Source organism: Leucoraja erinacea, chromosome 11, assembly GCF_028641065.1.
Source record: "Leucoraja erinacea ecotype New England chromosome 11, Leri_hhj_1, whole genome shotgun sequence".
Lineage (NCBI taxonomy): Eukaryota > Metazoa > Chordata > Chondrichthyes > Rajiformes > Rajidae > Leucoraja > Leucoraja erinaceus.
In genome coordinates this window covers 22472023-22491412 of record NC_073387.1, presented here as the reverse complement: position 1 = coordinate 22491412, position 19390 = coordinate 22472023, and the positions used below count along the sequence as shown (strand labels likewise).

At 45.4% G+C, this 19390-nt stretch overlaps 1 protein-coding gene across 2 annotated transcripts; it reads left to right on the top strand.

The window, feature by feature from the left end:
- The first annotated feature begins 510 nt into the window (after positions 1 to 510).
- zmat2 (zinc finger, matrin-type 2) lies at positions 511 to 16425 on the top strand. 2 transcript variants are annotated; one of them, XM_055642791.1, is made up of 6 exons: positions 511 to 664; positions 2118 to 2214; positions 3046 to 3169; positions 5123 to 5196; positions 12351 to 12496; positions 16134 to 16425. In XM_055642791.1, exons 1-6 carry the CDS (start codon positions 647 to 649, stop codon positions 16275 to 16277), a joined length of 603 nt encoding a protein of 200 aa, XP_055498766.1. In that variant the 5' UTR covers positions 511 to 646; the 3' UTR covers positions 16278 to 16425. The 2 variants fall into 2 exon arrangements, with proteins under 2 accessions (XP_055498766.1, XP_055498767.1); XM_055642792.1 differs by having other exon boundaries at positions 545 to 664; positions 2121 to 2214.
- The last annotated feature ends 2965 nt before the right edge of the window (positions 16426 to 19390 follow it).

Sequence of the window (19390 nt, the reverse complement as noted above, 5' to 3'; positions counted from 1 at the left end):
AGCGAGGGAAATAGGCAACGTTTCGGGCCGAAACCCTTCTTCAGACTGATCGGGGGTGGGGGTGGGTCGGGACAAGAAAGGGAAAAGGAGGAGTAGCCAGAAGGCTGGAGGGTGGAAGGAGATAGTAGGGGAGCTGAGGAAGGGGAGGAGACAGCAAGGACTAACAGAATTGGGAGAATTCGATGTTCATGCCCCGGGGGTGTAGACTCCCCAAACGGAATATGAGGTGCTGTTCCTCCAATTTCCGGTGCTGCTCGCTGTGGCCATGGAGGAGACCCAGGACAGAGAGGTCGGAGACGGAGTGGGAGGGGAGTTGTTGCAGGAGCTGCTGTGCTTTGACTGACAGTTGGGTGACGTGAGGAGGCCGTTCCCCTCCCAGCCTGCGGGCGGCGCTGTGATCCTCCGGCCCTGGAGACGACGCTGTGATGCGCTCTGGGAGTCGGTCCTCCAGCCCTGCGGGCGGCGCTGTGATCCTCCGGCCCTGGCAGCCCCGGGGACGCCTCTTGCCCGTGTTTGCGTCGCGTCCGTCCGTCCGTCCGCAACATCAAAGATCCTGTAGCACGGGGGGAGGAGAGGGGCGACGCGACGCGACGCGACGTGACAGCTTTGCAGCAGCAGCGGCAGCGGGGGGACGGACGGAGCCAGGATGGCGTCGGGGAGCGGGGTGAGTGGCGCCGGGAGACCGGGGGTGGGGGCAGAGAGGGCCGCGGAGCATCCAACCACCAGCTGGTGGGGGAACAAGGGTGGTGATAGAGGTGAGGGGTCACAGGGAGGAGGTCACAGTGGGGCAGGGGTGAGGGGTCACAGGATGGGGACAGAGTTGAGGGGTCACAGGGCAGGGGTGAGGGGTCACAGGATGGGGACAGAGTTGAGGGGTCACAGGATGGGGACAGAGTTGAGGGGTCACAGGGCAGGGGTGAGGGGTCACAGGATGGGTCAGAGTTGAGGGGTCACAGGATGGGGACAGAGTTGAGGGGTCACGGGGAAGGGGTGACAGGTAGAGGGCAGGGGTCACACGGTTGAAGAATGGGCACAGGTCACCGAGAGGGCATTCAGGAGAAAGGAAGTGGCCATGGTTTGTATGAGGCTGGAGGATGGGGCAAGATTGAGTTGTTGTTCCATTGCCATTTATGGAAGCCTGCTGCATGCAAATTGGCCACATTGGCAGCATAAACTACGTTCAAAATATAACTTACATAGAACAACGGCAATGGGCCCTTCGGCCACAATGTTTGTGCCGAACATGATGCCAAGTTAAACTGATCTCATCTGCCTGCACCTGATCCATATCTTTAGTTGGACGTTACTCTATCTTGCACTAATGTAAATATTTATTCAAATCATATGCTATGTCGCTCTTCCAGGGAGATGCTAAATGCATTTCGTTGTCTCTGTACTGTACACTGACAATGACAATTAAAGTTGAATCGGAATCTGAATCTAAATGTAATTTCCTTTATCCTGCAACTACACTGTGGACGCTTGATTGTAATCGTGCATAGTCTTTTCGCTGACCAAACTATTCCCTGCACCTCCTGCGTCTATCACATGCCTTCACCACTATACAGTAGAACAAAACGGAAAATACATAGTGCAGAATATAGTTCTCAGCATTGTAGCAGACCAGTTCCAGAGACCAAGTACAATATCCGCAACATGGTAGAGGTGAATCGGGCAGTATCCTAGAGTATGTAAGGACAGTTCAGAAGCTTGATAATAGAGGGGAAGAAACTGTTCCTGAATCTGTTGGTGCCTTCAGCTTCTGTACCTTTTGCCGGATGAGAATGCGGAGAAGAAGGAATGACTGGGGTGAGATAATCTTAGATTATGTTGGCTGCTTTCTCAAGGGAGAGTATAGTTTAGATGGAATCAAATGTGGAGAGTCTGGTCTGTTTGATGGACTGGGATACATTTACAACTCTTTACTAGTACTTTAATTGAAATGGAAGGATGGGCAACCTAGGATAAAGATGGACCTCCCTCTTGCATGTACACCTCGCATGCCTTTGTGGAGACACCAATCATATCTGTGAGCATCAGCTGCCCTTTCATTGCTTTAATAACCTCCCCACTGTCCCAGTCCATTTGTTACTATTAATCCTTCTCTCTTTACCCAGCAGGCGAAAAGTATGGACTTCCGTAAGAAATGGGACAAGGACGAGTACGAGAAATTGGCCCAGAAACGGTTGCAGGAAGAAAGGGAGAAGCGAGATGGTGAGTGGATTCTGTGGAAAGAAGAATTCCCCTTCCCTGAAGTAAAGTTGTCTGGATTTTCCACCCTTCTATTTTAATGCCAGCGCTGAACCTTTTATTTTGGGATGGTTTGAAGCTTCATGGAGATAATGTGCAGTATCTGCAAAGTTAACGCATGTTGCACCAAAGTATTCTGATTTCATGCCATGTTCAAGTTTAGGTTTATTACTGTCACATGTACTGAGGTACAGTGACCGCAATAAACAAGGATGTTGCCAGGATTTGAAGGGCTGAACTACAGGGAGGGGTTATGCAGGCTCAGTTTTTATTCCTTGGAACGTAGAAGGCTGAGAGATAATCTTATCGGGGTGTATAAAATCACGAGGTGAATTCACCGAGTCTTTTGCCCAGGGTAAAGGAATCACGAACCGGAGGGCACAGGTTTAAGGTGAGAGAGCAAGATTTAACAGGGACTTGAGGGATAACCTTTCCACTCAAAGGGTGAGACTTTAAATTAAACTGAGGCCCCTGTCGATGTCTATGGAATGAGCTGTCAGAGGAGACAGAGTTCAGGCAGGTACAATCATAGCATTTAAAAATTACTTGGACAGGTACATGGATAGAATAGATTTAGAGGGATATGGGCCAAACTTAGTATGGTATCAGGGGTTATGGGGTGAAGGCAGGAGATAGATCAGCCATGATTGAATGGTGGAGTAGACTTAATGGGTCCACTGGCTGAATTCTGCTCTTATAATTTATGAACTTATGAACAATAACAAAGTTATTTTTCCCTGCAGGGTTCTCAACTATAAAGTTTATTTCATTGACATTTTGATGCTTTTTGTTTAGCAAAACCTCCGGTGCCAATCAAGCGGGAGCTGCTGCGTCACAGGGATTACAAAGTGGATTTGGAATCAAAACTGGGAAAAACGATTGTCATCACGAAGACTACGCCCCAGTCCGAAATGGGAGGGTGAGTGCTGTGCTACTCTCTCAATCCAGTGTCCTTTTTATCTCTCTCCCCTTCCACATATGTTCTCTCTATCCATGTTTAGATTAGTTTATTGTCATGTGTACTGAGGTATAGTGAAAACCTTTGTGTTCTGTGCTAATCAGTCAGTGGAAAGACAATACATGATTACAGTCGAGCCATCCACAATGTATAGTTACAGGATAAAAGGGAATAGCGTTTAGTGCAAGATAAAGTTCAGTAAAGTCTGATTAAAGCCCGAGGGACATCCAGCGAGACAGATAGTAGCTCAGGGTGGCTCTCTTAATTGTAGATAGGATGGTTCAACTGAATCACTGGAAATACACATAAAGTGCTGGACTAACTCAGCGGGTCAGGCAGCATCTCAGGAGAACATGGATGGATGACGTTTCGGGTCCCGACCGAGTTGCTCCAGTTACTCCCACTGAGTTACTCCAGCAGTTTGTGTCTATCTTCAATGTACACCAGCATCTGCAGTTCATTTCTACACAAACTGAATCACTGGTTTAGTTTAGTTTAGTTCAGAGATAGAGCTTGGAAATAGGCTCTTCGGACCACTGAGTCCGCGCCAATCAGCAGTCACCCCGTACACTAGCACTATTCTACACGCTAGGGACAATTTACAATTCTACCAAAGTCAATTAACCTACAAACCTGTACGTCTTTGGAGTGTGGGACGAAACCGGAGCACGTGGTGAAAACCCACATGGTCACAGTGAGAAAGTGCAAACACCACGCAGACAGCATCTGTTGTCAGGATCAAACTGGGTCTCTGGCGCTGTAAGGCAGCAAGTCTCGCGCTGTGTCACTGTGCCACCATTGTTGACCAGTGCCATGCTCTCCATGCACCACTGCTTCTTTGACACAGCGATTGATCTGTTTTCATGTCTGGCTTTGCAAAGTGTGAGGAAATTCGGCATGTGTCCAGTCACTTTTCCAAACTTTCACAGATGTACAATATAAAGCATACTGTCGGGTTGCTTAGTTTGGTAACAGCTCTGCCCAAGACCGCAAGAAGTTTCAAAGCGTTGTCATTGTAGCTCTGTACATCACACAGACCAGAATCCACACCAGTGTCTCGATCTACACTTTACTTTGTCTCAGGAAAGCAGCCAGCATCCCTTTATCATGTGTCTGTGCACTGTGGATGGCTCAATTGTAATTATGTATCATCTTTCTGTTGACTGGATAGCTTGCAACAAAAGCTTTTCACTGTACCTCGGTACATGATCAAAGACTTTGCCCACCTGTGGTTATTCACTTACTTCTCCCAGGCTTTTGAACCTGCTAGGGTGGATTCAGAAGAACATCTCTACAGACAGCTTGACTACCCTAAGCACGCACTCTCACTCTATCTATTGACTTCAGTTTGAAATGATTGTAATTTATGGTAACAGCTTCTAAATAAAGCCCTGTACCTCGGTAGGTTAAATTTTCGTGATTACATAATTTTTAGAATGGAATAGGGATAACTTGCTTCTACTACCATCTCCAGTGATGTCCAGACTGTGTGTGAAAAAGTTTTCCTGTACATCATCTTTAAATCTTGGCCTTCCAGTTATTAGTCATTGTGTGAGGGGAATGGTTCTTTATAGGCACAAGGAGTTGCAGCTACTGGCTTACAAAATAGTTGGCAATGTCAGTGGATCAGGCAGCATCTTTTGAGAATAAAACTGAGATTAATTTATATCCAGTTATGTTACCTGACCTGCTGAGTCCTTTTTCTCCAGAGATGCTGCCTGACTTGCTGAGTTACTCCAGCACTTTGTATCTATCTCTGGTATAAACCAGCATCTGCTGTTCTTTGTTTCTACAGTTGGGAATAGTTGTTTGCCATTAATCCCGTCTCAGCCTGTCTCAGTTAAATGTCTCCTCAGTTTTCTACAATCGACTGTACCCTCATGAACTTACTGAGTATATGATTTCTCTCTGCAGATATTACTGTAATGTTTGTGACTGTGTTGTGAAGGATTCAATCAACTTCTTGGATCACATAAATGGCAAAAAACGTAAGTAAACAGTGCGATAACAGGTGGTGCTGGTGGATCCAAAAAAGTTTGTCAGAGATGTTGCTTAGTGTAACTTGACCATGATACAGCCAAACAAAATATCTGATGACATCAGGTGTTGCTTCTGTGGCTGCGAGATACATCGCTGATTATGTTTAGTTTAATTTAGAGACATGGTGTGGAAGTAGGTCCTTCAGACTAATTAATACTTGCCAACCAACGATTTCCTGCACATTCATTTCATCCTACACACCAGGGACAATTTGCAATTTACATAAGCTAATTAACCTACAAATCTGCACGTCTTTGGGATGTGAGAGGAAACCGGAGTACCGGACCAAGTAACCCACGCGGTCACAGGGAGAACGCACAAACTCTGTACAGACAGCACTCGTAGTCAGGATTGAACCCAGGTCTCTCTATCTGTGACTGCATGGGTTTTCTCTGGGTGATGCAGTTTCCTCCCACACTCCAAAGACGAGCAGGTTTATAAGTTAATAGGCTATTGTGAATTGTCCCTAGTGTGGGATAGTGCTAGTGTACGGGGTGTTCGCTGGTTGGAGTCGACTCGGTTAACGAAAGGGCCTGTTTCCTTGCTGTATCTTTGTCAATTAGAAAGCAAGTCTATGGTAGAGCAGTTACTGAGATAGGAAATGGGTTGTACAGCTCTGTCCACGCTGTATCTCTAAAGTCTAAACGTGTATTGTGAGTGAAAAGGATAGGTTCAGTGTTATACTGTTTAGTTTTGTTTATTGTCACATGTACCAAGGTGCAGAGAAAAGCCTTTTTATGCCATAAGAGGATTGGTGAGCACATAACATATTTTAAGGTGACACAAAGTGCTGGACAGTGGGACGGACAGCATCCCTGGAGAACATGAATAAGTGATGTTTCGGGTCGGGACCCTTCTTCAGTCCCGAAATGTCACTTGTCCATGTTCTCCAGGAATGCTTTCAGTTTACTGTAGTTTTAATTTAGAGATACCGTGTGGAAACAGGCCCTTCGGCCCACCGTGCCGACCAGCGATCACCTCATACACTAGTTGAATCCTACATACGGGTGACAATTTACAATTTACAGATTCTTTTATCTTGATTGGGGGAGTCAACAACCAGAGGACATAGGTTAAGTTGAGGGGTGAAAGATTTGATAGGAAACTGAGGTGCAACTTATTTTACCTAAAGGGTGGTAGGTATATGGAATGAGCTTCCAGTTGAGGTAGTTGAGGCAGGTGCTAGACATAGGACAGGTACATGGATAGGATAGGTTTAGAGGGATGTGGGCCAAATGTAGGTAAGTGGAATATAGTGTAGATGGGACATCTTGGTCAGCATGGGCAAGTTGGGCCGAAGAGCTTGTTTTCCTGCTGTATGACTGACTCTATGACAACCTCAGGAATCAATAATTTCTTACTTGAAGATTATTATTTCCTAGCATACTTGTCATTAATGTCACTTATCAGCCCATGCTTGGATGCTAACTAGGTCTGGGCACATGCTGAGATGGACTGCTTCATTTAATCAAATGCAGTACAGCAGTTCACGAGAGTTGACTAGAGCTAATGCCCTCCGCAAGTTGAATCATGGAGTTGTTACAACACTGCAGGAAACCTGTTGGCCCCTCGATCTCACGCTGCTTTTATGTTCAGAGTTATTTAGTCAATTTCATTCCTCAGCTCATTCCCTGTAGCCTTGCAAATTTGCTTTCAAGTACAGGTCCACCATCGGTTTTCGAACACCCTTGGGTCCAGAGCCTTGCTGTATTATCAGTTTTGCCAACCAACAGAGGTCACAGTCTTTGGGGGGCGAGATGCCGGCTTGCAAAGTCAGCCAAGGAAGTCAGCAATGGGAATGGATCTACTAGCTCTGGCCGCAGCTGGCAAAACCAACCCGTCAATCGGCTACGAAAGTCCGCTATGGGAACAGATCTGCCAGCTCAAGCCAGGCTGGAGTTCCAGAGCCCCAACACAGAGGGCAAATTCGACCTGTTGATCGGCGTGGAAGCCCCGATGAAGGTTGTGATTGGTGAAGGCTCCACATTTTTGTGGCAACAGGATGGGGGGGGTTGTTTCAAGTGCGCTCTCGTAATTTTATCCGGATTAGGAGGTGTCCGAAAATAAGTGGTGGACCCGTGTATCATGAATTCCTTTTTGAGAGCTTTGCAAATCTAATCTCACTGTCGTTTTAGAAAGCATATTCCAGATCACAGCTACCCGATGCACGAATAAAGCTTTATCTTGTGTCTCCTTACAAGGACACAGCACAGAAACAGGCACTTTGGCCCTTCGGCTCTGCTGTCCATCAAGCACTCATTTACGCTAAAGCTACACGAAACCACGGTTATTCTCCATATATTCCCATAATTTCCCCACGTTCTACCATTCACCCACACACAAGGAGCAATTACAGTGGGGCGGTGCAGCTGGTAGGGCTGCTACCTCATAGTGCCAGAGATCTGTATTCAATCCTGACCTCTGGCACTGTCTGTGTCTCTGTGGAGTTTGCACGTTCTCCCTGTGACCCCATGGGTTCCCTTCAGGTGCTTTGGTTTCCTCCCACCATCCCAAAGATGTGCGGGTTTGTAGATTAATTGGCCTTCTGTAAAAAATTGTCCTTGGTATGTAGGGAGTGGATATGCAAGTGGGTTAACGTAGAACTAGTGTGAAAGGGTGCTCGATGGTTAGCGCAGACTCGGTGGGCTGAAGGGCCTGTAAACTTAAATAAATATCTTCACCTAGAGGGTAGTGAATCTTGGGAGGTGACTGTGCTTGTTTAATTATTGAGTGTGTTCTGGGTGGCGAGCCATCGTTTCTTGTCTGTTTAAGGGATGTAATGCAGGTGAGTGATGTTGCAGTCATCAATGGTAGAGTTGGTGCAAAGAGGGATGACCTCCTGTTTTCCTATTGTTGATGGGAGCAGGGTAAAGAAAAATGTTCACCTTGAGTTTCTTATGTTAGTTGCATAACATCCAGACCAGGAAGGACATCGCTGTTCCTTGTTGCATCCATACTCTGGAACTCCTGACCCAATTTTGTGTTGGAAAGATTTTCGAGGATGTTGCCCTGATTCGTGGGAGTTATAGGGAGAGTTTGGGCCGGCGCAGCTGGTAGACCCGCTGCCTCAGTGTCACACGCCCGAGTTCGATCCTGTATGCATGTGTGGTGTTCGCACGCTCTTCCTGTGTCTACGTGGGTTTCCTCCGGGTGCTTCGGTTTGCACACATCCCGTAGATGTGCAGGTTCATAGGTTATTTAGGTTTAAGATGAGAAGGGAAAGATTTAACCAGAACCTGGGGGGTAACAGATTCACACAGATTCAAGGTGATGGGTGTATGGAACGAGCTGCTGGAAGAGGTAGTGGAGGCAGGTACTATCGCAATGTTTAAGAAACATTTAGACAGGTACATGGATAAGAAAGGTTTGGAGGGATATGGGCCAAATGCAGGTAGGGACATGTTGGTCAGTGTGGGCAAGTTGGGCCTATGGGCTTGTTTCCACGCTGCATGGCTCTATGATTATAACTACTACCCCAATGAAGAAAGGAGGGACAGATGAACATTCAGTTTCCTATCACCTGCAGACTGGTTGACACACAACAACAAAAATTCACTACCTCGGTATACGTGACAATAAACTAAACTGAAACTGAATTTAGAAAGTCCTGAAACTGTATCTTTTCCCATTTAAATTTGTATCATTCAGCACTTGCTTTGAAATATATATATATGTTTTCTGACCCACATTAAATAAATCAAAAAGGATTGGTGGAAGAAAGTGGCACAGAGGTAAAGTTTCATCCATAATCTTATTCATAATCTCAAGGAGCAACAGTGCAAGAAATTGCAGAGAGTTGTAGACGCAGCACAGACATCGCACAAACCAACCTCCTTTCCATTGACTCCGCCTATATTTCACGCTGCATCCGCAAGGCCACAATCAAGGACCAGTCTCATCCTGGTCACTCCCTCTTCTCTCCTCTTCCCGTCAGGCTTGAGATACAGAAATGTGAAAACACATACCTCCAGATTCAGTGTCAGTTTCTTCCCAGCTGTCATCATGCAACTGAACCATGCAGTAAAAAACTAGCGAGCGGTCATAACCTCCCATATACCTCATTGGAGACGTTCGAACTATCTTTAATCGGACTTTGTTTTGAACTAAACGTTATTCCCTTCTTCCTGCATCTGTAATGTGGACAGCTTGATTGTAATCATGTACATTCTTTCCGCTGCACGCAGCGTATCATTGTACCTCGGTATGAATGACAATAAACTAAATAATGGAGCAAGGATATGGAGATGCTAAAAGGCCTATTTTTTTGGCATTTTGTTTTGGCTTCGGATGTTCCTCTAAAATAAAGTGTCAGGGCTTCCATTGTTTGTTAATCTAGAGTGTTTGGTTTTACTTATCGAGTAGGCTGTTAAAGACTGGTTTATTTATTTTGTTGAAATGACTGCTTGCCCAGAGCAGAGATTGGATTCTGTATAGGGCTGATTAGAAGTAGATTTAAAACTGTACACAGTGTTTGAAGAACACACTTCATATGTGTGTCACATTCTAATCAGGCGCAACTCTCTGGAGTTTAGCGTTGGACAGGAAATGAACTGAGATAGTGATCTGCATTCTCAACACTGGAGTTTTCAGTTTAGTCTACATGCCTTTAGTCTCAATCCTTTTAGTGAACTGTTCCCAAAAGGGAAAATGGGATTGCATGTAAATTAGACTGCAGCTTCACCTTGCAGCACAGAAAACTGACGGATTCAGACTAACAGGCCCATTCAGGTGTCAGGGGAGACAGTGGTACAGCTGGTAGAGCTGTTGCCTCATAGCACAGGAGACTAGGACCTGAGAGTAGGGGAGTCTAGGACCAGAGGCCATAGCCTCAGAATAATAGGACGTACCTTTAGAAAGGAGATGAGGTGGAGTTTTTTGAGTCATAGGGTGGTGAATCTCAAGTTCAAGTTCGTGAGTTTATTGTCATGTGTCCCGGATAGGACAATGAAATTCTTGTTTTGCTTAGCACACAGAACAGAGCATTTACTACAAAACAGATCAGTGTGTCAATCTGCAGAATTCATTGCCACAGAAGGCTATGAAGGCCATCAATGGGTATTTTTATGATGAAGATATTCTTGATAAGTAAATGTGTCGGGGGTTATGGTGAGAAGGCAGGAGAATGGGGTTTGAGAGGGAAAGATAGATCAGCCATGAATGAATGGTGGAGTAGACCTGATAGGCCGAGTGGCCTAATTCTGCTCCTAGAACATATGAACTAAGACACGGTTTCAATCCTGACCTCGGATGCCGTTTGTGTGTGGAATTTACACGTTCTCCCTGATCACGTGGGTTTTCTCTGGGAGTTCTGGTTTCTTCCCACACTCCAAAGTCGTGTGGATTTATGTGTTAATAGTCCCTCTGCAAATTGCCCCCAGTGTGCTGAGAGTGGATGAGAAAGTGGGATGACATAGACCAGTGCGAATGGGTTATCCATGGTCTGTGTGGTCTCAGTGGCCGAAGGGCCTGCTTCCCTTCTGTATCTCTCAACTAATGAGGTGGCACAGCGGGAGAGTTGCTGCCCCACAGCGCCAGAGACCCGGGTTTGATCCTGACCTTTGGTGCTGTCGGTGTGAAGTTTGTACATTCTCCCTGTGACCACGCGGGTTTTCTCAGGATGCTCCAGTTTTCTCTCACACTCCAAAGATGTGCGGGTTTGTAGGTTAATTGGCTTCTGTAAATTGTCCCTGTAAAGGGATAGAACCAGTGTGCAGGTGAATGTTGGTCGGCGTGGACTCAGTAGACCAAAGGGCCTGTTTCTCAAACTAAACTAAACTAAACTAAGGTGGGTAGTTTCCAGCCACCAATAGTGCTTACACTTTAATTGATATCTTTTATTTAACTATCTGCATTAATTAACCCATGATTTGAACACGTCTCAGGGTTAATAGTTAAGTAAAATGACCACTATACTACCACTCTGTTCTCCCTTGGGTGCTTATCCTGTTTCCTTGAAATGCATCAGTACTTCTTGCTTCAATGACTTTTCATCTTTGCCCAGTGAGGGGAGAGAACAAGATTTCTACTGAATTCCCGTTTGGGTTTATTAGTGGCTATCAAATATTTATGGCCCCTTGGTTCTGGTCTGGCCAGCATGCAGAGGCTTCTTCTGTACAGCTACCCTATCCAAATCTTGAAGCTAATTGGTATTTCTCTCTGTCAAGGGTTTTATGGACTTCAATGGGCAAGGTCATCCAGTCAAAATTTAATTCCCATTATGGGATTAGAAGGCAGTTCAGCTCTTAGATAAAATGTAAAAAAAAAAATTACTGGAGAAGTAATGGAATATTGAAATCTCTGGGCTCTAATTTGTACTCCATTTCATTTTAAATAGAATAAATCAGAAGTATTTCTTGTAAGTTGACTGCATCAGAACAAAATGTGTACCAAAAGTACATAGACACAAAATGTTGGAGTAACACAGTGGGTCAGACAGCATCTCTGGAGAAAAGGGACAGGTGACATTTCAGGTGGTCCCCCCTTTAATACTTTAACAAGAACTCAATACAATACTGTTTATAACTGGACTGTAGTTGATACCTATCCTTATGTTAATGCTTTCCCCCATCAGTGATTTTATTTTACACTTTCAGGTCTATTCGTAAAATAATTATCTTGTTTTATGAGAATGATCCCAGGGATAATATGAGGAGCGTTTAGTGGCTCTGGACCTGTAGGAGTTTAGAAGGATGCAGGAGGGGGATCTCATTGAAAACTGCCAAATAATGAAAGGCTTGGATAGAGCGGATGTGGAGAGGATGTTTCCACCAGTGGGAGAGTCTAGGACCAGAGTAAAAGGATCAGAGAAAGGAGATGAGGAGGGATTTTATTATCTAGAGGGTGGTGAATCTGTGGAATTCATTGCCACAGACCAAGTTATTTGGGTATTTTTAAAGCAGATATTGATAGGTTTTTAATTAGTAAGGGCATCAAAGATTATGGGGAAAGGGCAGGAGACGAGAGGGGAAAGTAGATCAGCTACCTTCGAATGGCGGAGTAGACTCGATGAGCCGACTGGACTAATTCTGAGTCTACGCCTTTTGATCTTATGGCCTTATGTTACCACAAGTTGGGCAATGCTGTTTCTGTTTTTGCTTGGCAGACCAAAGGAACCTGGGGATGTCAATGAAGGTAGAACGCTCGACATTGGACCAAGTAAAGAAACGCTTTGAAGTCAATAAGAAGAAAATTGAGGAGAAACAAAAAGAGTACGACTTTGAGGAGCGCATGAAGGAACTGCGGGAGGAAGTGAGTCTTTTGGGGTTTTGTGTGTGGGAGGGAATGTTCGATGTAGCGTGACTGAAAATTCTGTTTATGTTACAACTAGGTGGGCAATGTTGGGACTGGGGCCATGTGGAATTAATGTAGTTGGGGCATCCCGGTCGGCACTGGCAAGTTGTGCCGAATGTCCTATCTCTGTGCTGTATGACTATGACTCAATTGCAAATGAAAAATAATTCAGGAGAAACGCTTTTTTTAAACCCAGAGTAGTAAGACTGTGGAAATTATTCCCATAGGAACAGTTTGAGACAAAGAACAGAAGCGCCTTTAAGAAAAAGAGCTGAATAATTATGAGGGACCTATGAATTGAGAGATATTGTAATGGGAAGAAAGGAGCCTTGTGGAGAGTAATTGCAAAGTGACGCTTCACTCAATGCCCTACATTCTCCGTCTGTTAGATGAACACCAGTCACCCTTGCCACCAATAACGCCAATGGTATAGTTGATGCCTTACAGCACCGGAGATCCGGGTTCGATCCTGACTACGGGTGCTGTCCGTACGGAGTTTGTACGTTGTCCCCGTGACCTGCGTGGGTTTTCTCCAGGATGCTCTGGTTTCCTCCCTCACTCCAAAGACGTACAGGTTTGTAGGTTGTGTAGCAAGAAACTGCAGATGCTGGTTTACACCAAAGAAAGAAACAAAATGCTGGGGTAATTCAGCAGGTCAGGCAGCATCACTGGAGAAAAGGAATAGGTGACGTTTCGGGTCGAGACCCTTGTAGGTTCATTGGCATCGGTAACAGATTGTAAATTGTCCCGAGTGTGTAGGATAGTGCTAGTGTACGGGAATCGCTGGTCGGCACGGACTTGGTTGGCCGAAGGCACTGTTTCCACACTGTATCTCTAAACTAAACAGTTCTGCACTGAAGGGCTTGGTTTCCAGGGATCCATTAACAGAACTAGATCAGTGAGCTTTGAGGTGGTTTGTTTTTCATGGAACAGGGGTCACCTTTCCTGCCTTTCATTTATCAGCGCTCCAGGCAGCCCTGTGGTGCAGGCATATAATTAGGGAGAGATACCCCAGTAATGATCCAGTGTTCTGAATTTATTTGCCACTGATGCATCAGTGCAGACAAATCACATTATTTTTATAATTTGACATTACATTTGGAGGCTTTGATTATGCCTGTAATATTGATTAACTGTCCACTGTTAAAACCGTTAAATCAATCTAGACTCTGACTGTCATTATGCAAGTTGCATGACAACGCCCTATGTCACATGCGTGAACTGCTGTTAGACTTTACCTCAGACTTTAGAGATACAGTGTGGAAAGAGGCCCTTCGGCCCACCGAGTCTACGCTGTCCAGCGATTACCACTAGCACTATCCTACACACTAGGGATAATTTACAATTTACAGAAGCCATTTATCCTACAAACTTGTTCGACTTTGGCGTGCGGGATGAAACCGGAGTATCCCGAGAAAACCTATGTGGTCACAGGGGAAACGTACAAACTCTGTACAGACAGCACCCATCGTCAGGATCGAACCCGTGTCTCTGGCGCAGTAAAGCAGCAACTCTATCGCTGATTAAGTAAATTACTTTATTCTTGGTATATTTTTATGAATTAAAATAATTGATTTCTGCATTGGCTTCAGAAGGTTCTGCAGCAAAGAAAGAGTAAGTGTTGGATATTCAGGGAACTACTCATGCTGAAACCTTGAGTAAAATGCAAAGTAACTCAGCAGATCAGGTAGCATCTCTGGAGAACATGGATAGGCAGCATTTTGGGTTGGGACCCTTCTGACTGATTGTAGTGGAGGGAGGGGAATCTGGAAAAGACGCGGGGGGGGGGGGGAGGTGGATACAAGGGAGGGTGGTTTGATTAGTTAGTTTAGTTCATTGTCACGTGTACCGAGGTGCAGTGAAAAGCTTTTTGTTGCGTGCAATCCAATTAGCGGAAAGAGTATATATGATTACTGTTGAGCCATCCACACTGTACAGATACAGGATAAAGGGAATAACGTATCGTGCAAGATAGTCCAGCCTCCAATTAGGTAGACAGGAGGTCAGGACCGCTCTCTAGTTGTTGTTGTTAGGATCGTTAAATAACCTGTTGACAACTAGGAAGAAACTGTCCCTGAATCTGGATTGGCAAATAGCTGGAGTAAGTGACAAAAGGCCAGAGATGAAAAGGAGACAAAAGGCTGTCGGAGAAGTGGAGGAGACAAACGTAAAGCCGGAGGGAGGGATATGGGTGGAAGGGGACAGGGGGAGGGGAAAGGCGGCTGGGAGAGTGGGATAAAAGGAAAGAGAGGGGAAAGAACGGGGATGTTACTTTAGAGTGATTGTTACCAATTACACTGCCATCTTAATTTGGGTAACCCTTGTGTTAGTGATTTTGGGGGACATCATTCTGTGTTGTGTCTCCATGTGTCACTTCCTGTTCATCTTACCCTCCCTTTCCGAGTGTATACATACACACGGGTGATGAAGGGTCCCGACCCAAAATTACCTCTGTCCATTCCGTCCACAGACGCTGCCTGACCTGCTTAGCTGCTCCTCTTACACTTTGTATTAAGATTCCAGCTTTCACAGTTCCATGTCTCATGGCTGCATTTTGCATTGGTCAAGGATAGGAATGGAGGAACAGATATTTCAGTTCATCGTACTGAAGTGTCAAAAGTCTCTATAATATACCTTTAAATTCATCTATATTAATGAATATTAATGTACTAGCCATGTTTACCATTGTTGGGTAGCAAAAGTTGCAATGAATGTATCTGGCTTGTATTTTGGATTGGTAAACTGAGAGGCAAAACTAGTTTCCCTTCACTCGGGCTTCTCTCACTCAGACACTGCTGGAGTAACTCAGCAGGTCAGGCAGCAGCTTGGGTGAACATGAAGAATAGGTGACGTTTCAGGACCTTTCTATTCTGACCTCGTCCTCTTTTTGTGTGTGGGATTTGCAAGTTCCTCCCAGTGACCGCGTGGGTTTCCTCCGGGAGCTACGGTTTCCTCTCATGTCCCAAGGACGTAAGGATTTGTAGGTTAGTTGGCCCTCTGTAAATTGCCCTGACTGTGCAGGGAGTGGATGAGAAAGTGGGATAAGATAGAACTAGAGTGAATGGGTCGATGTGTACTCGATGGGCCGAAGGGACTGCTTCCCTGCTGTATCCCTCAACTAAACCAAATTAAAACGTTCTTCCATACATGCACCTCACACCATCAACATATGGTGGTGCAAGGAACCGCAGATACTGGTTTATAAGCAAAGATGCAAAGTGCTGTAATAACTCAGTGGATCAGGCAGTATCTCTGGAGGACATGGAGTCTGAAGAAGGGTCCCGACCATAACATCACCTATCTATGTTCTCCAGAGATGCTACCCGATCCGCTGAGTTACTCCAGAACTCTGCACCTGTACATTCTCCCTGTAACCGTGTGGGTTTTCTCCAGGTGGTTCATTTTCCTCCCACTCTCCAAAGATGTACAGGTTTATAGTTTAATTGACCTCTGTAAATTGGCTCTAGAGTGTAGGATAGCGCTAATGTATGGGGTGATCGCTGGTCGGCATGGACTCGGTGGGCCGAAGGGTCTGTTTCCACACTATCTCTAAACGAAACTACATCACATTAAAGGCACTCTGTTGTCATTATAGGAGGAGAAAGCAAAGGCATATCGGAAGGAGAAACTGAAAGAGAAGAAGAGAAAAGCGGAGGAGGAGCTGACGTTTGAGGAAGATGACGAAATGGCGGCAGTGATGGGCTTCTCCGGCTTCGGTTCATCAAAGAAGAGCAGCTGACCAAACAAAGGCACCTCTGTCTTTACCGTCACTTCTTTCTTTCTCCCCTGACCCCCCATTCGAACCTCTCACTCCCATTTAGAATCGGGTCGCGTGTAGTGTGAATGAAGGTGTTTGTTAATAAAGGATTTTTTTTGTAAAAAGAAAAGTTACTCCTTCCTCTCCGGCCTGTTCACGGAAAGTTGCTTTTAGTTTCAGCTGTTCGGAGTTTTATTCTTGGGCAGGTGGGAGAAGCCTTTCAGTCTCCTGAGCCTGAGTTCTGACCTCCATTTAGATCATGTCGTAACCCTGTATGTATTTCAGTGGTTTCTCCTACTTTCCCCATTCCCTTCTCCAACAATGATCTTTCTTCCCTGGACCTCCTCCAATGTCAGAGTGATGCCACACACAAATTGGAGAAATGGCGCCTCATTCTTGGGCACCTTACAACCCAGCGGTATGAACATTGATTTCTTTAATATCAAGTAACCCATGCATTTCCTCCCTATACTCCCGTCCCCCTCCACCAACTCCACCCCCCCTCCCCCACCCATGTGGTCCTACTAGTTCCGCTGTTTGCATCCTTGTATCCCCTCATTATCACCTCTTCCCCAGCCAACAATGGGCCTTTGTAGACTCAACCCTTTCTTGGTCATCTTTTGCCATGTTCCCTCCCCTCTACATTCAATCTGAAGAAGGATACGGACCCGAAACGTCACCGATATGTTTTTTCCAGAGATGCTGCCTGACCCGCTGAGTTACTCCAGCACTTTATGTCTATCTTTGGTATAAACCTGCATCCACTGTTCTATTCTGCACGCTTCTCCTGAAGGCTTAGTGGGTTCATGGCTGTGGCATAGATAACGCCCCCTAAAAAAGATAGAAAGTGCTGGAGTAGGCCAGGCATCATCTCTGGAGAACATGGATGGGCATTGGGGTAGCAGCAATGTACAGAGGGGAAAGATGAGACGGGGAAAACAGGACATGGTTCCAGCTACAAAATCTAGGATGAGCTGTGTTTTGCAAAGGCTTGCGGTTGAAAGGTTCCTTGTGGGTTCACTGGGCCGGCATACTGGTGCAGCGGTAGTGTTGCTGCCTCACAGCGCCAGAAACTCAGGTTTGATTCTGACCTCGTGTGCTGTCTGTGTGGAGTTTGGACGTTCTCCCCGTAGGTTTTCTCCGGATACTCGTGTTTCTTCCCACTTTCCAAAGACGTGCAGATTTGTAGGTTATTGGTTTCTGTAAATTGTCCCTAGTCTTGGATAGAACTAAGGTAAGGGTGAATGCTGGCCGGTGTGGACTCGGTGGGCCAAAGGGCCTGCTTCCACGCTGTATCTCTAAAACTCAGCAGGTCAGGCAGCATCTGTGGAGAACATGGATGGGAGCTATTTCAAGTCTGAAGAAGAAGCGTCCCGACCTGAAACGTCAACTGCCCATGTTCTCCAGAGATGCTGCCTGATTTACACTAGCTTTTGTGTCTTTTTTTATTAAACAGATTTCTACATCGATAACCTCTAGTTAACTTCCTGATATATAACAAAATTGGGATGAATTCAGTGTTGATAGACATAAATCACTGAAGTAACTCAGCAGGACAAGTCAAGTCTGGAGAAAAAGGATGGTTGACGTTTCGAGTGGGGACCCTTCTTCAGAGTTTAGGGCTGTGTCAATTGGCTCAGCATCCTTTGGGATAGGGTGGGAGGCAAGCAGATTCCTTCTCACTAATTATTAAGCAGCATTCTTGCAGAAAATGTAAAAAGCATTAGGTTCAGCCCTGAAAGCCTTAAGTTTGAATATGTATTGTTGCATGGGGAATTACTGCTTTGATGTGAATCTGGAGAGCCCCTGATCTCTCGAGCCAGAACGGTGGCAATAATCTAAAAACCGTTGAACAAATAGTCAATTTAATTTTATTAAACTCCTCTGGTTCATATCTAGATGTACAGTACAAATCCTTTATTCAGCACCTTTCGGTTGACTGGTTCACTACCCGAGCCAGCTCAAACACCTGAACGATTCATTTGATTGAAAATTGTGTTGTATGTTTTTTGAGAGTGGCGGCGTGCCAAGGAAAGGTTTAAACAGCATGAAAAAGCTGCTCGCAAAATATAATGTCCTTTTTAGCCGCAAAATATTTTTCTATGCCTCTCAATTAATTGCCGCCTGTGTTTTCTTTTTAACGCCACTTCAAGACTTTTTTAAGTTTGGCCACTGAAATGACAGTCTTTCATAAATGCATCTTATCGCTAAAATGAACGTGGAGCTCTTGTTTGGGTTGGTGGGTAATTGGGTGGGTGGATGGCCCTGAAATCTTTGGTGAAAGTCGACCTAATGAGTGTGCTGAAGGTATCCAGACTGTGTTCTTGCTCCTTATCAACTCTTGGTGTGAATGTATCCTCGCTGCACCTTCCCCAAAGACTGACTTCTTGTCCTCAAAAGATTAGATTAATAGAGTCATACAACGCCGCAACAGACCCTCCGGCCCAACTTGCCCACGCAAACCGACATGACCCATCTACACTAGCCCATTTCCCTCGAAACCTTTCCTATCCATGTACCTGTCTGAATGTCATTTAAATGTTGATATAGTACCTTCCTCAACTACTCTGGCAGCTCATTTCATATACCCGACACCCTCTGTGTGGAAAAGGTTGCCCCTCGGATTCCTATTAAATCTTTCCCTCCCTCATCTTAAACCTATGGTTCTTGATTCCCATACTCTGAGCAAGGAGACTGTGTATTTACCGTATCTATTCCTCTCATGATCTTGTACACCTCCATAAGATCATCCCTCATTCTCCTGCACTCCAGGGAATAGAGTTCTAGCCTCCTCAACCACTCCCCATAGCTCAGGCCCTCGAGTCCTGGTAACATCCTCGTAAATCTTTTCTGCACCCTTTCCAGCTTAATAACATCTTTCCTTTAATAAGATGACCACCACTGAACACAATACTAAATGTGGCCTCACCAATCAACTGCACAGTTGTAGCATGACCTCCCAACTTTTATACTCTCTACTCCAACTGATGACCACCCTATCTACCTGTGACGCCACTTTCAAGGAACTATGTACCTACATTGCCAAATCCCTCTGCTCCTCGACACTCTCCAGAGCCATTCACTGTGTAGGTCTT

Coding starts and splice junctions, on each gene's coding strand:
- zmat2 (XM_055642791.1), top strand. Junction 3,170..5,122: donor CCCCAGTCCGAAATGGGAGG/GTGAGTGCTGTG, acceptor TTCTCTCTGCAG/ATATTACTGTAATGTTTGTG. Junction 5,197..12,350: donor TCACATAAATGGCAAAAAAC/GTAAGTAAACAG, acceptor TTTGCTTGGCAG/ACCAAAGGAACCTGGGGATG.